The sequence below is a fragment of the Octodon degus genome, unplaced genomic scaffold, assembly GCF_000260255.1.
Source record: "Octodon degus isolate 3935 unplaced genomic scaffold, OctDeg1.0 scaffold00127, whole genome shotgun sequence".
Taxonomy (NCBI): domain Eukaryota; kingdom Metazoa; phylum Chordata; class Mammalia; order Rodentia; family Octodontidae; genus Octodon; species Octodon degus.
This window is the reverse complement of record NW_004524703.1, coordinates 434,238-451,191: the sequence shown is the minus strand read 5'-3', so window position 1 is coordinate 451,191 and position 16,954 is coordinate 434,238. Positions and strand designations below refer to the sequence as shown.

At 45.5% G+C, this 16,954-nt stretch overlaps 1 protein-coding gene across 1 annotated transcript in view; it reads left to right on the top strand.

Moving 5' to 3' along the window:
• The first annotated feature begins 7,542 nt into the window (after positions 1 to 7,542).
• The window catches only part of Abcb10 (ATP binding cassette subfamily B member 10), a 41,900-nt gene continuing 32,488 nt past the window's right edge, over positions 7,543 to 16,954 (top strand). Inside the window, exon 1 of the mRNA XM_004640848.3 lies at positions 7,543 to 8,076. Within this exon, the coding sequence (XP_004640905.2) occupies positions 7,644 to 8,076 (433 nt within the window). The 5' untranslated portion in view covers positions 7,543 to 7,643. The remainder of the gene's footprint in view (positions 8,077 to 16,954) is intronic.

The window sequence follows — 16,954 nt, the reverse complement described above, 5'->3', positions numbered from 1 at the left end:
CCCCAGCACCACATGCCAGCCAGACCCGCCCCCTGGTGGGCTGAGCTGGCCACACGCACACAATAAATAAATGTAACAAATAAAAATAAATAAATATTAAAAACAATACTTTAAAAAAAATTAGCTAAGTGTCTATGATTGTAACTCTGTAGGTTGGTTGTAGTTGGACCCATGGGGGATGCACAATGTGATATTACTGTTGAAAATACACTCGACAAAGAGCCTCAGTGGCTACACTGGAAATCCCTCTTGGAGAGCTGGAAGCTATTCTTCTTATTTCCACTAAAATTCTCCTAACTTAAAAAAAAAAAAAAAAAAAAAAGAACTTGTACAATAACTTGGAGAAGGTACAGTAGGGTTACCAGGAATGGCCCCAGGGTGGGGCCTCGACAGTCCAAGGTTCAGTATCAGGAGCAGGGTGGGTGTCACTGTCCCCCAAGAACAGCTCTTGTCAGCATAGCCTGGAGGCCCAAAATCACCCAGAGGTGGTGGGAGACCCTGGGGAGGAAGGGAATAGGGAAGAGTGTGAGCCATTCTGGCTGTGGAGGAAGAGGTAAGGGTGACCTCCATTTCTTTTTTTTCCTGGAAGAACTAGGGATTGAACTCAGGTCCTTGCGCTTGCCAGGGAAGCACTTACTCCACTGAGCCATCTCCCTGGCCCCTCCATTTCTTGAGTATGTGGGCATGAATACATGTGTGTATACTTGTATTTTGCCTTCTTGCATACACACAGCATGCATACACCTAGGCCTGCCAGCTGATGCCTGCAGAGCTGCGTCAGCCTTTCTGAGGGCAGCATGGTCTTGCACTGTCTGAATGCACTCCTGGATCTCTCTGTTCAAATGCTGGCTGTCTTACTGCAATTACAGTCAGCACTGTGGTGAATGCCTTGTTACTTCTCCGCAGGTGTGTGGGAGTGTGTCTGCTGCTTAAACTCCTAGAAGTGACATCACTATTAGAAGAGTTGAAGTCCAAACATAGATAAGACAAAATGCTGGTGACAAAGTTGAGCAACAAGGACTCTCACTCATGCCTGGCAGGAATCCAGAAGGTGCATCTTATAAAATGAACATTGTAAAACTCAGCAATCACTGTCCTTGTTACTTACCTAGATGAATTGAAAATATATTCACATAAAATCCTGATGGGTATGGTGGGGCATTTGAGAGGCTGAGGCAGAAGGATTGTGAGTTAAAGACCAGTGCATGCAACTAATTTAGTGAGACTTTTACTCAAAAAAAGAAAGAAAAGATCCTGGCACTACATGTGGTGCCAGCCTGCCCATGGGCACACTGAGCAGGCTACCAAGTCTGGGCGTGGTGGCACATGCCTGTAATCCCAGCACTGGCGAGGCTGAAAACAGGAGGATCACTAAGAGTCTGAGCTGCATAGTGAGACCTTATACCTAATATATAATTAAAAAACAAACAAACCCCAAACCCCCAAAAACCTGTATATAGACTTTATCACAACTTTATTCAAAGTTGGCAAAACTTGGAAGCAATCAAGATGTTATTCAGTAGGTGAATAAATAAACTACCTGTGGTATGTCTGGACAATGTAATAATATTCAGCAATAAAATGGAATGTATGTGTGCATGTGTATGTGTACGCATGTATGGGGTTATACTCGGTATACCTGCTAGCCTGGCTCTACTACTAATTCAAACCCCCAGCACCAGTGTGGAAGAATCTTAAAAACGTACCACTAAGGCAAAGAAGCCAGTCTGAAAAGACTACATTCTGTATGACTCCACCTATACGACATTCTGGAAAGGGCAAAACTAGACAGTTAAAGGAAGAGTGGGTGCCAGGGGCTAGGGAGAGGGGAAATGGACATAGCACAGAGGGGTTTAAGGACAATAAAATTACTCTTTATGCTGCTTGAATAAGGGATGTAAGATTCTATAATAACAGATACATCGGCTTAACACAGAATACACAAAACCAGTTTATCTACACCAAACAAACAAGGGGTGACCTGTGATACACATGCATGGACTTCAGGACACAAAGAGGTTCTGGGCTATCTTGGTAGGAAGCTGACCATGGAGGAAGCCATGCTTGGGGCAGGGTGCACAGGGGTTCTTTGTTACTGCCTTGCAGTTTTGCTCTGACTCTAAAGCTGCTTTGTAACATGAAGTCAATTATATGAACCCTGGGTGATATTGCAGGCTCAACAGACATAATCATGTAAAGTTGCAACAGAAACACCAAGTACTTCGGGCAGAAGCCACAACAGTCCACATGCAGGTCAGCTTTGCCTACTTTTATACCTCCTCCTCATCCAACAGCGGAGTTTTCCATCTTTGCTGACCTTGTCAAGGGAGAAGGTGTCACTTTGTGATCTTGTTTTATGCCTCCTGCTATAAGCTAAAACAATTCCTTTTTCAAAAAATTGAGTCTTTCGGGAAACTGCCAGTTTTTGATTGTTTTGCAAGAGTCTAGCTATGTAGTTCAGGCTATCCTTAAACTTGCTATGTGCCCCAGCCTGGCCTTAAACTTGTGGTACTCCTGTCTCAGCCACCCGAGTGCTGTAATTACAAGCATATACCATCAGACCTGACATTTATTTATTTGTATATTTTTCTATTAGGTTCATGCATATTTTATTTTAATTTGATAATTATATACAGTTATGAGGTACAGTGATACTTTGATACATGTATACACTGTGAATTTTATTTTATTTTATTTTTTGGTACTGGGGATTGAACTCAGGACCCTGTGCTTGCCAGGCAAGCACTTATTCTACTGAGCTATCTCCCGGCTGAAATTATTATTGGGTAGTCCCCTTCTAAAAATAGCTCTCCTGGTGGACGTGGTGGCACATGTCTGTAATCCCAGTATTTGGGAGGCTGAGGCAGGATTGCCATGAGTGCAACTGTCTCACAAATTACCAAGGGAATACAAAGAATCAATGGACAATATAGCAAACTTAAGGCCAGGCTGAACTCCCTGACTCAAAAAAACAAAAGAAAACAAAAATCCTGTCAAATGAAATGCAACTGGCAAAATACAGCTAACACACACATCATACTCATGCTTGCATCTCTGAACACAAGGGGAAAATAGGATAGGAGAAAAACAACAAGGGGTATGACCCAGAAATCCTACTCCTGGGTACACACCCAAAGGAATTCAAATTGTGAAGAGACATTTGTGCCCCACATTGACTACAGCACTATTCACAACTGCCAAGATCAGTAATCCACCTCAGTGTCTGCCCTAGATGAATGGAAATTATACGTATCTCAAACTCTTGGGCTCAAGAGATCCTCTTGCCTCAGATGCCCAAGTGGCTGAGACTACAGATGTGTGCTACTATGCCTGGCTTGTTTTTTCTGTAAGTTTTCTAGAACTGCCATAAGAATGACCACAAACCTGGGGCTTAAAACAACTGTCTATTATTTCAGGATCCTGGAGGTAAAAGCCCTGAAATGAGATGTCAGTAGGGCTAAGCGCCCTTGGAATCTCACGGGGAAGCCCTTTCTTTTCTCCTCCCAGCTTCTGATGACCTGCTGACAATCTTTGGCTCCTCCTTCTCGGCCTTCAGCACCACCTGATGTTTTCTGTAGGTCTCTATCATCTCATAAGAACAACACTCTGATATGGCTCCATCTTAAGTTAATCATATTTGCAATTGCCCAATTTCCAAATAAGAACTCATAACATCCTTTCCTGGGGCTCTTCTAAGAGGTAGGAGGAAAAATGTGAAAGCTAATGGTGCTGATGCCTTCATAATTATACTCATCTGCCCAAGGCCCTGCTGAGTGAGCTCCTCTCCTTTGCTGATGTGTGCCTTTTCTTTGGGGACTGTCTTGCTTGTCACAGGATGAGCTGCAGTTTTGAACTGCAGGAAAAGAATTGTGCTCAGTAGAACTGATAACCTTCAGGTCATAGACTAAAAGCCAGGGCCCCCCTGTTCCTCTCTGTAGCTCCCTGTGCTGTGTGGCCTACTCCTGTTGTCCACTTGCCCCGCCCTCCTTTGGCTGCCCTCTGAGAAGTCAGGGTCCAGCAGGTGGAATTGCCCTGGCAGTAATCCAGGATTACAACTACTCTCAGGTTTCCTTTGTGGAGTTTGACACCTGTTGGTCACTAAGCCTATTAAGAGTCTATTCATTGAGTACCAGCTTTAACACCTGGGTCACTCCACCACCACAACCACCACCAGCACCACCAGCACTGAGAGCCCTTTATATTGTATCAGAAGAATTTGAGCTTTTGCTTCTTCTCTGGGCATTAATACACAACTCTTCCTTGTGTTCTTTTGATATTTTGTCCTGTTAACCCACCCACTTCTAAGCAGCTTTGCTTCTTTTTCAATATATTCTTGCCCTTTTCAAAGGCCAAGGAACTTTGTCTTAATTGCTAAAGAGTCGTGCTTCTTTCTCTTCCTCACTTTCCTCTTAAAAAAAAAAAAACAAAAACAAAAACAAAAAAAAAACAAATGTATTTGGTACCTTGTCTCACTATGCAGTTCGGATTTGTAGTGATCCTCCTGTTTTCAGCCTTCCCAGCACTGGGCTTACAGGAATACACCACCAGGCTGGGATTCTGCGGCTAGCTTAGCCTGCCAGGGTACAAGGCTGGCATGGCATGTGGTGCCAGGGATCAAACCGCGGTACATGTGCTTGCCTAAACTTCCCTAAGCAGACACTTTAGTCTGCTGAGCTATCTTACCAGTCCCTGCTGTTGTACCCTGCTAAAATTGACTCCATTTTGTTGCCTTTTTAACCTCGCCGAGTTCCTGTTCTGTATGCGCCGACCTCTTCCAATTCCTCCAATTTCCCAATTCCTCCAATTCCGTGATTTCAACACCTCCGCCCAATGCGCCCACTCGATGTACTCATGACTGCCAATTCAGCACCCCACCCAATAAGGACCACCTAATGAACTAATGACCCTGCCACTTCTTCCTTTCCACCCCTCCCTCTTTTTGCGGTTTTCAAGCTTAAATACTGACCCCTTGTCAATGCCCAGTGTGCCTCTTTGTACCTTGCATAGAGACCGCCGCTGGGTACCAGCTAAAATAAAGTGCTTCTTTTAACTTTTGGACTTGCCTCATTGTCATCTGATTTTTGAGTTACAACACCTGCATATTTATTCTAAGGGGGTGGGTTAAATTTCTTATTTCAGTGTCTCGGACTTCAGACACATTTCCATGATAGCAGTAGTAAAAGAGACACGAGAAGGGTGATTAGAGATCTAGGATGCACTCAAAGAATGGAGGATAAGCGCTCAGAGACATGAGACATCCAGGATGTTTTTTAAGCCTGGTGTTTTTGTTGGGGATAATTATTTTTCAGATTATTTCCATGGTTGGTAAATCACATAGATTCTCTATTATTATTATTATTATTGCTCTTTGAGACAGGGTCTCTCAGTGCAGTCCACATTGGTCTCAAACTCTGAGCAATCCTTCTTCAGCACCCCCCCCCAAGGGCTGGGATCACAAGCATGTGCCCGTGATACAGGGGATAAGGCATGAATTAGACTAGCTGAGAAGACAAATGTGGCATGATCCTAGAATCTATGCAGTCCCAACCTCACCCCTGGATCCCCACATGTAGTTTTCATGGGTTCTCATGAGGTGTGGACAGCATAAGAGGGCACAGTTGCCAGAAAGAGCTCCTACTGTGGCTTTGCTCATAGCAGCTTGTCCTGTGATCCTCAGGGTGTACTTTTTTCCTTTCTTTTATCTGGCTCAAGTTTGCTCTGCAGAACCAGTTTCTCCCTCACCCTTCAATTTTACTTTTTCAAATAAACCTTGGCACTGTTTTTCCTTGTCTTGTTCAGTGGTTAGTAGAGAAGTACCTGGAAATTAAGAGGCGAGTGCCTCAAAATGTGGTAATGTTTATTTGGCCAGCTGTTAAAAGATTAGCCAGTAACATTGTCATGCTTGGTATTTTTCTTGTTGTTTGTTTTTTGAGACCATATCTCACTATATATCTCAGGCTGCCCTTGAACTTTGAACTCACTATGTGTAGCCTAGACTGGCCTCAACTCACAAAGGTCATCTTTCCTCTGCATTCTCACCCTGGGCTACAGAATGAGCTCAAGGCCAACCCATACTACATAGCAAGATCTCACAAAGCAAAGCTAAGCTAAGCAAAAACCAACCAACCAACCAAAAACCTCAGGTTAGAGTTAAAATGGTCAGACTCCAAACAAGTAGTTCTCACTTTCTCTTTTGGGCTCAGGACAGCAGGGAGCAGGATTAAAACAGGGCTATGAGCAACTGTCTTTTTCAGAGGTCACTTCACAAACTTACCTTCAAAGAAATTGACCTCCATCCTCCACCTTGGATTCTAACTTTCTGTATTGGTGAGAAGCTAGACATAATTGTGGTTGCACTGCAGGTGGGCACTGGAAAGGCTACATTCCCCCTGGCTTTACAGGGTAGATTCTAGGGGATAAGATGCGTATTTCCGTCTTCAAAAGCTAGTTCAAGTTTCAAGTGAGGCACTGAGCTGGAAGCAAAATTTAAGTAAGTGCTAATGTGTTTCAGTAACTGAGATAAGTAATACAAAATTTATTTTAATGACAATGTAAAAACTCAGATCGGAAACTACAGCAAACTGGTACTTGTTTTCATAAATGAAGTTTCCAGGGCTGAGATTAGGGTGAGAGGACAAGACTGCAAAATCAGGGGATAATGGGTCCTGCATTTGAATTCTGATGTTTTGTTGGTTATGGATCTTTTTTATTTTGAATTCACTTTGGCTTTTATTTTATTTTTTTTAACCCTAGTCTCTAGTGAAAGATGATTTTTATTTCAAGGATTGTCTTAGTTACACACTTCCGTTGCTGGGACAAAATACCCAAAACGCTTTGACTTTTAAAACTATTGTATTAGAGCCTGGCAGTCACAAGATCTTGAGTTCGATTCCTGGTACAAAACAAAAACAAAAACTAATGTACTATTGGATTAAAGTGTTTTATCTGGATTATTCCTGTAAACTACTTTTTATAAAAAGAGACAAGCGCTTCTCTATTCTCAGAGAAAATTCCTCCGAGGGAAAAAATTCTCAGGGAACATTCCTCGGAGTCCAAGAAACTCCACCTCCCTCGGCCCAGGCTCATTTGCTAGAGCCACTCGGTCCCCACCCTGCGAGGATCCTGCACCCGCTCTGGTCTCCGTCACCCTGGACCGCCCGCCCACCCCACTATGTTTTCCAGCGGCGCTTCTGCGCCCCAGCCAGGGCTCTGCACCTGTAGAATCAGGAATTGGTCCCACTACTCCATAGAGCCAAGTCTTCACCTATCCCCCCTTCCTTGGCCTGCGCGCTCTGTCTGTTCCAGCCATGAGAAAAAGGCTAAATCTACACGCCGAGGATACTGGAGTGCGGAAAAGGTGGCCGCCCGCCGTGCGCAGGCGCAGTCACTTGTCGGGCTTTGTAGCGCGCTGCCGGGAGGGGGCGCTCGGGGGACTCAGTCCCGTCGCCGCCCAGGGGTGGGCTGGGTGGAAGGGCGGATCAGGGGCACCAGTCCGATGGGGCGGGTGGGCGGCCGCAGGCGGGGAGGGACGGGAGGGGAAGGACAGGAGCTCGGTGTCCCCGCCCCGCGCGCGGGCCGGGCTGGGGGTGCCCTCGGGCGTGCGGCCCGCAGGCGGGTGGAGCGCTCGGCTTGGACGCTGCACCATGCGCGGCCCCCCTGCGTGGCCACTGCTGCTCCTGGCGCGGCGAAGCTGGGTCGCCCGCACGTGGACGCCGTCTGGCCCCGCGTGGGCCGCGGCCGCCCGGGTATGGACTCCGGTTCCGCGTGCCCCCGGGATCCCGCTGGCGTGGACTGGCCTGCGGTCGGGGCTGCCGGGAGGCGTGAGCCTCGCTCGTGCCCTGGTGCGTTGGGCTGGCTTCCCCCCAGCCCGCCGGTGCGGGGCCCAGGCCCGGCCAGGTCCTCCGCGCGCTGGGCTGCAGGGCGCCTCCGCGGCTGCGGCCCGCACGGGGGCAGAGGTTGGGCGGCGCGCGCCAGCGGCGGACCCCAGAGACGACAGGCAGGCTAGCCCCGCGGCCGGGCGCTCAGAGGCTCGGAAGCTGCTGGCTCTGGTGCGTCCTGAGCGAGGGAGGCTGACAGGTAAGGGAGCCGCGCCGGAGGACTTCGAGCGGCGGGGACGGGCGGCAGGTGCCCTCCAGATCGTGCTGGCTAGGACGACAGCACTCTGTCCACCAGCCGCTAGCTTCACGGGAGTGTCAGCTTTGGAGCATTCTGTGAGCTGGGGTTCCTCTCATTAACAAAACAAAACAACCCCAATCTGTGCCTACCTTGTGGTATGCGTTCATGCTATTTTGCAAAATATTCACACGGTGAAGGGACGCTCTCTGAACCCCAAGACTAGAAGACTGGCTCTCCTCTGACTGGTGAGCGTGGTGGCACTCGATGGGGATGGTGGCATTGAACCCTGGCCCGAGAAACCTTAATACAATAGAGTAGCTTTTTAGTATTTGTGCTGCCGAAGCGAGCACTCGAGTAGCTTTTTAAAGGAAATCAAAATGTATTTTTAAAATGTATTTTTTTAAACATCCAAGTAAGTTTTCCACAGCTTATTTTTTAGTCATGATTGGAGGAATTTTTAAACATAAGACCCTGATAAAGTTTAGAAATTCTTGAGGTTTGTCTTTCCTTTTTCTTTCTTTCTTGTTTTTTTTTGTTTTTTTTGAGACAGGGTCTCACTATGCAGTTCAGGCTGGCCTTAAACTCACTTTGTAGCCTAGGTAGGCCTCTGCCTCTCAGTGAACCACCTGCCAAGTGCTGGGATTACAGGTGTGCACCATCACGCCTGGCAAGGTTTTTCTAAATGTTCATTCAGTCTTTAAAAATATGTTTAATGCAGTGGCTCATGCCTATAATCACAGCACTCTAGAATCTAAGGCAGGAGATCGCAAGTGGAGCACACCTGCAACCCACCCTGGCCACCTTAGCAATTTGGCAAGACTTGGTCTCAAAAAAATCAAAAGCATGGCCGAGGATATAGCTCAATGCAAAGAGTGCAGGTTCCAAAAATGTGTTGTGCCCTTGTCTATGGGGTTGCACTGGCCAGCAGGAAATGGGTGGTCCCCGCTTAGATGAAAGAAACATGAAGGAAATCATTATTATTGGATATAGTACGCAGAGAGTCTCTGAGGTTGCCCCTCACACATCTCTTGCTGTAGAAAATGCCCTCTTGGGGAAGGATTTGGGATTTGGGGCAGGTATGCCCTTTGAGGACAGCTAGGTGCCACCTTTCATCTGCTTGTGCAAGAGTCTAGTGGGGGGGGGCTGGGGAGATAGCTCAGTGGAATAAGCGCTTGCCTGGCAAGCGCAGAGACCAGAGTTCAATCCCCAGTTCTGCACCCCCCCCCAAAAAAAAAAAATTCTGGTTTGGAGCCGGGGAGATGGCTCCGTAGATTAAGTGCTTCCCTGGCAAGTGCAAGAGTCTGAGTTCAATCCCAGGTTATGAAAAAAAAAAAAAAAAAAAAGAAAAAAAGTCTAGTGGGAGTCTTGGTGTACTTAGGCATGAAGAGAGTTACTTCACGGTAGAATTTAGTGGAAAGCTCCTTTTCCCGTTTCCCCTTTTAAGAGAGAAAATTGAGATGGTAAGCCGCAAAGCAGCTGTGCCTAACTCACCTCCCTTTCCTGCTCCTGGCTTGTGTGCAGCAGGGAGCAGGGCTGCCTTAGATGGAGAGAGGCTGTCCAGCCAGGCAGCGGGACGCTGAAGCCCTGGGCGCTGGTGCCCAGCAGACCTGGTGCGGTCCAGTCAGTAGGGAAGTCCGTTGTTTTTTTTTCTTCTGTTTTGAAAACATTAGCTGTTGAGGGTCTTCAGGAGCAAGGCTTTGCTGGTACTGCTGTCCCCAGACCTGCCTAGTAACCATTGGCCCAGTGACCTCTTCCCTGTTTCCGACCTGCCCAGTTTGCTGTGAACAGACTTGAATGAGCCACTAGCAGCTCTTTACTCCTTACTTCACTCCGGGAGCTGAGCTAAAATCTTGGGTGAGTGATTTGAGGAACCAGCCTATGGTTGTCACATTGACTTTTTAAAACTTTGTTTTAATTTTTTTTAACTTTTCACTTATTTTTATTTTATTTTATTTTTTGAGATTGGGGTCTCACTCTGTAGTTCAGGCTGGCCTTAAATCCTATCCCCTCTGGCTCCACCTGCAGAGTGCTGGGATCACAGGCATGCACCATCACGCCTAGGTTTTAACTTTTTTTTTTTTTTAACAGTGACAAAGTTTATGCAAGAAAGTATGAGTGAAGGCTGGGGTTAAAATTGGCTCTGTGGCTGGGGAGATAGCTTGCTAGGGGTGATAGCTCAGCAGCATAAGCACCTGCCTGGAAAGCACAAGGCCCTGAGTTTGATCACCAGTAAATAAATAAATAAATAAATAGGCTCTGCAGAGTGAGCTTGGGCCAAGTGAAAAGAAAAAGGATAAAAACAAGAATAAAAGTTCACCCTGCCTCTGGGAAACACAGTACGGGCCATCTTGGAAAGTTACAACAGCCTAACTTTTTAAACAGAAACACACATATGTTATGAGGACATCTGATGAAAGCCCGCTTTTAGAGTTTATGGTTTCCCAGAAAGTCTTTAGACATGACATGCAAAAGCCACTCTGATTGCTGGTATTTGTGGGTCCAAGAGGAAGTAGGGTTGCCACCATTAATTCATAACTGATCATCCTGAGAGAGGCCTCAGGCCTTGGCACACCTCAGACACAGAAGGCACAGAGCCTGCGTCTTTAAGAGACTGAAAATGCCAAGGTGAAGAGAATTCTGATTTTAAGATTTAGAAAATTACTGCAACAATCTCTTTCCAAAATCGTTGTTTTTTGAATAACAGTCTTTCCCCTGACTTTAGCAGTTTTCCAGGTGTGGAATATGCCCCTGAGCTATGTGGATAGAAAGCTTTGATAGTAATTTGTACCAGGATCTTAAAAAAACAGGAACCGCAGTCCCCACGCCTGCCTAAGCTTGCCCAAGCAGGTGCTGTAGACCACTTGAGCTATCTTGCCGGCCCCCATTTCACTGTCTATGAAATGTGTGCAAGTGCTTGTCTGGGGCAGGGCTAAAGTGCTCTCCATCCCTCCTGCTCCTTGCATGGCAGCTGCAGTCACTTGGTCTGCGGAGTTGTCCAGAGCTCTTTTGCGCTGATAACTTCTTATCACTTTTAGCCACAGGGCCCCTCAGAGGGTACAGGAGGAGCTGGGTGCACACTGACCATAGCAGGCGTTTCATCAGCTGCCCAGTGCCAGATGATAGGACGGCTGGGCGGAGGCTGGGCTCAGCCCTCCCTCCCAGTGAGTGGGGCCTCAGGGTGCTGTGTCCTGAGAATGACGCCGGCTTGGACACCTTTTGGGTGCTGTGCCTTAGCTCTGAGAGACAGCTGGCCCGTGCTTGCCCGGTGGGTTGCTGCTTGGGCTGTGGTGGCACAGTGTACCCTCTCCCTCCAGGGTCTGGTGCAGGCCTGTGTGGAGGGCTTGGAGGGCACCTCTTCTCGTCCTCGGAGTTACGGGTATGGGGTGGCAGGTTTTGAGATTAGGGTTGTTCCTAGTACCTGCCATCTGTTGGGCTGGGGCTGGATTTCATGAGGATTCCTTCAAGTGACTGCAGGGCGTACAGTGCACACGCTGTAGGTGCAAGGAGAAGGAGAGCTGCTGCTTCTTGACACCTCAACAGGGCGGTGTTTCACTGAGGCAGGACAAGCCTTTGTGTGTGTGTGTGTGTGCGCGCGCGCGCTCCTGGAGGTTGGACCCAGGGCTTTGCACTGTGCTACATCTCCCAGCACCCCACCCCCCTTTTCTTTTAAGACAGGTTCTCACTGAGTGGCTGAATTGTGCAAGCTGGGCTGAAACTTGAGATCCTCCTGCCTCAGCCTCCTGTTGTGGGGTGTGTGTGTGTGTGTGAGCACACCCAGGTTCTTTTCACCCTTGCGTACTCTGGTTTGGGAGAATGAGAAGAATGGAAGAATGCTTAAAGATTTTTCAGGGATTGACAGGAAGTGACTGGGATCCAGTCAGGCAGGGAGGGGAGCAAACAAGCGACTCAGCCACAGGGAAAAGGTGAGGAGGCAACTGTGAGAAGAATCACCATGCACCGAGCATGCCCGGGGCCGGGGCCAGAACCTGAAATGCAAGGTGGAATTACTCATTCATACTAGAAGGCAGTAACATGCAGCCAGAACCTGAGCATAGGAATGCAGGAAACCAGCCGGGTAGGTGAGAGATTTGGCTGCACCCTTCCAATCCCACCTACCGTGAGAGCCTGGGAGGGTGAATGGGAGTGGAAGACCCCTTACGGCCGGGCCAGGGCAAGCGTAAGGCCTGAGTTCAATGCCCTGTTCCTCAAAAAAAAAAAAAAGAAAGAGTGGAACACCAGCCTGGGCGATTTAGTAAAGGCTTATCTCCAAATAAGATGAAAGTGGACTAGTGCTGTAGCTCAATACTTTCTTGGTTAACCTCTAGTATCATTTTACAAAAGGAAAGACCCCAAGTTACCAAAGTCTAGAAAGCTTTTATTTTACTTCTAGTCAGCTTGTAAGAGAAAAAGCAAAATGGCAATAATATAAACTGTCAATTCAGATTTCTTTCTCTCTCTTTTTTTTCTTTTCTTTTCCTTTCCTTTCCTCTCTCTCTCCCTCCCTTCCTCCCTCCCTCCTTCCTTCCTTCTTTTTCTTTCTTTGTCTTTTTGAGACAGGGTCTTTCTATGCAGGTCAGGCTGGCCTTGAGCTCACTTTGTAGCCCAGGCTGGTCTCCAACTTGCAGTGCTCTTCCTGTCTCAGCTTCCTGAGTGCTGGGATTACAGGCGTGCGCCACCATGCCCAGGTAGATTTTTTGTTTTAACCAGGTGTGTTGGTGCATTTGTAGTCCCAGCTACTTGGGAAGCTGAGGCAGGATGATTGCTTGAGTCTTGCAGTTTGAGGCCAATGTGAGCAATAGTGAGACTCCATCACAAAATACACCCGTGTACACACACACACTTAATTTTTTTATTGCTACTTTTTTTTTTGGGTGGTGCTAGGGATCGCACTTGGGACCTTGCCCTTGCCAGGTAAGCACTTATTCCACTGAGTTATCTCCCCAGCCCCCATACATTTTTTTTTTTTTTTTTTTAGTATCAGGAATCAAACTCAGGAGCTTGCACTTGCCAGGCAGGTACTGTGCCACGAGCTGTATCCCTGGCCTACTGATACATTTTATTTTATTTATTCTTTATTTTTGTGGCTAGCTCAGCCCACCCTGGGGGCGGGGCTGGCGTGGCATGTGGTGCGGGGCACCCATGAACCACAGTCCCTGGGCTTCCTTAAGTTGCTACATTTTTTTCCTTTTTGTCTGGCTCAGCCCTACATGAGGTGCCAGGGATGGAAACACAGTTCCTGCGCCTGCCTAAGCTTGCGGAAGCAGACGCTTTAGACCACTGAGCTATCTTGCTGGCCCCCAAGTTGATACATTTTAGATATACATAATGATAACATTTATCATAGGGAATTTGTACCTGTAGATGATATTCTTTTTTTCCCCATTCGTCTCTCCTCTAAACCCTTTTCCTGTCCTTATTTTCAAAAGGTTTGTTTCCATTTTTCCTTCTCTTCTCTTAATTTTCTTGTCCCTTCTTTCATTTCCCCCTCCCTCTCCTTTGTTCCGCTTCACATTTAAACACTTTCTTTCCATTTACCAATTATCTGTTACACATTTTAGTCCTTATTTACACTTTCAGTTTTTCACACTAGGGAAACAATGCAATATTTACACGTGTGTCTCATTTATTTCACTTAAGAGGTCCTGAGGTGCCTTCATGTAGCTAGAAATGGCTGAAGCTGATCCTTCTTTATGGCAGAGTAGTACTCCATTGTATAAAAACACCACATCTTCTTTATCCATCCATTGGTGGATAGACTTTGAGCTGTTTCCAAGATTTAGCTATTACAAACTGTGATGCTATAAACACTAGTGTGCATATATTACTCGGGCATGATGTTTTTTCTTCTTTCAGGAAGATACCAAGAAGGTGATTAGCTGGGTCGCATGGAACCTTTTGTTTGCTGAGCAACTTTCACGGTGACTTTCAAGTGGTTGCACCAGTCAGTCTACATTTCAACCAACAGTGGAGAAGGGTCACCTTTTCCTCACAGCCCTACCAGCCTTTGTTTTGGGTTGGTTTCTTGATGATAGCCATTCTTCCAGGAGTGGGGTGGACTTTCAGCATTGTTTTAATTAATATTTCTTGGATGACCAGTGGGGTTGAACATTTTTTGTGTATTTATGTGCTGTTTCTGCGTCTTCTGAAAAGTATCTGTTCATTTCAGATCACCATTTTGGGACTGGGTCTTTAAATTTGGAAGATCTGATTTTTTTGAGCTCTGTATGTATTCTAGACATTAGTCCTTTGAGGAACAGCTGTTAAACTTACTTTTGCACATTGTGTGTTGTCTCTTCACTCTGTTGGTGGTTCCTTGGAGGGATCCATTAGTCTTACTGTGAATAGTTCTACTCAGGGAGACTTGGTGGCAGAAATGAGAAAGACAGACAAGACAAAAGCTGGGCTAGGTGGTTGCTAGTCCGCCTGATGGGCAAGACTAACTCAATGCACAACAAAATAATCCTTTATTTATACTTTTGCAAAGTTTGTAACGCATGACACAAGGTTGCCAAGTGACTAATAGCTGACCTTAACCAAACAGGATGTTTTTCTCAGGACTGAGGTACCTTGTTTGCTTTGGCACTGAGACCCAGTCCCACTTACACACATTTAATCAATTTTCTAGCATTCTGCACATCCTAACATTTTCTTTTGTTGTGCAAAAGCTTTTTAATAAGATGAGATAGCAGTTGTTGATTCTTTGTAATATTTCCTGTCAGGTCAGGCTATTGTCTTTTATTTTCAGGCTGGCCTTGAACTCACAGTGATCCTCTAGGCTCAGTCTCCCAGGGCTGGGATTACAGGTGTGTACCCCCATGCCTGGAGGGTTAATATCATAGAGTCTTTGCCTCCACCAGTGTCTTTAAGAGTTCTACCTATTCTATCTTCTGTCAGACTTCCAGCAGAAAACTGTTTCTGTTTCAACATTTAGATCTCTGGAGGCTGGGGATTTAGTTCAGTGGCAGAATACTTGCCTAGCAAGCTGGAAGCCTTGGGTTCAGTCCTCAGCACCAAAACCAAAAAATAAACCTCAAATGAAAAACAGAAGAAAGACAAAAATTTTTATTTAGATATTTGATAAATCATAATTTTATTTTATTTTGTTTGTTTGTTTATGTATGTATTTAGTACAGGGTCTACAGGGTCTCACTACACAGATTGGACTCAGTACTCCTGTTTTCAGATGTACAAATGCTGGGATTACAGGCACGCTACCAGGCCCAGTCTCAGTTGCCCTCTCAGCAAGCCCCAGGGCTGGCACAGGATGCCAGGGACCAAACCGCAGTCTCTGCATCTGCCTAAGCAGGCGCTTTAGTCTGCTGAGCTATCTGGCTGGCCCTGATACATTGCAATTGTAGTTTAGTGCATAGTGCATAGTTTTAGTCTTCAGGACTGTTACGGGTTACTCAGTATAGGAACCAGATCAGACAGATAGTAGTTTTAAGAGCCTTTATAACTGAGCTCAGCGTCATCAGCCAGCTCTCACATAGGAGAAGGCTGAGTGATGATGAATTATAACAGAAATCACATCCTCTTTGGTAAGTGAATTTGTTAACCAGCACCAAACAACAAAAAACTACATTTATTTGACACAGCTGCAAACTGTTTATAACTGAAGAGTCTTTTACAGTTTATTGATAAGCACATATTTTATAAGATATATCTTAAGCTGACTATATTTACAGGAGACGGTTAGAGAGGGAGCTTGTTTCAGCTTGCTGCCTTGACAAGAAACAGTTATTCATTGTAATAGCCTTGAACAGGGAGTGAGAACTCATTTTTTAGAGTAGATAGCAGGAAGCAAAAGGTTTGTTCTAATAATTTCCCACAGTTAAAGCACAAAATCAGTTAACCCAGTACATGGACGTGGGAAGTTAGTTTTTCCAGCATCATTTATTAAAGAGACTATCTTTCTTACAGTGAAGGTGTTTGGCCTTGTTGTCAAAGGTAAGGTGGCTGAGTATGTTTGGAGTTTCTGCATCTTCCAGAATGTTCCATTGATCCTTGGGTATGCTTTTTTGCCAATACGATACTTTTTTAAAAAATTACATTAGCTGCCATGCTGGCCCCGCCCCCAGGGTGTGCTGAGACAGCAATTGAGAGTGGGTATGGTAGTGCATGCCTGTAATCCCAGCTTTTAGGAGGCTGTAAACAGGTGGATCACTACAAGTCGGGTCTAGTAGTGAGACCCTGGACACCCTGTAAACCTTTCCCTAAAATACAAAACAAAAAACAAACAAAAAATAACATCACATTAGCTCTGTAGTATAATTTCAAGTCAGGGATTGTGATGTCGCTGTCTTGCTTTTATTGCCAGAATTGCTTCGCTGTTCTGGGTCTCTTCTGATTTTAATTATAGGATTATTTTCTCTAATTCTGTGAGAAATGCTATGGATATTTTGATCAGAATTGCATTAAATATGTATAACAATTTTGAAGGTGTGGCTATTTTCACTATATTGGCTCTTCCTATCCAGGAAAAAGGGATATCTTTCCATTTCTGATTTACTCTTTAGTATCCTTTTTCAGAGTACTGTAATTTTCAGTGTGAGGATCTTTTACTTCCTTTCTTCACTGGATTGATTCCTAGGTACTTCATTTTTTTTGGATGTTATTGTGAAAAGTATTGTTTCCCTAATTTCTCTGTTTGTTATTTGTGTACAGGAATTCTTTTTTTTTTTTTTAATTATAGAAATACATTTTATTTTTAATTTTTAGAAGTATAAAAGTTATAACACTTTATACAAATGGTTAACAATTTAATTGATACCTAATTTCATACAGTACACTTTTTTCCCTTTTCTTTAAAATACTTAAATATACTTGCACCTTTTAAAAG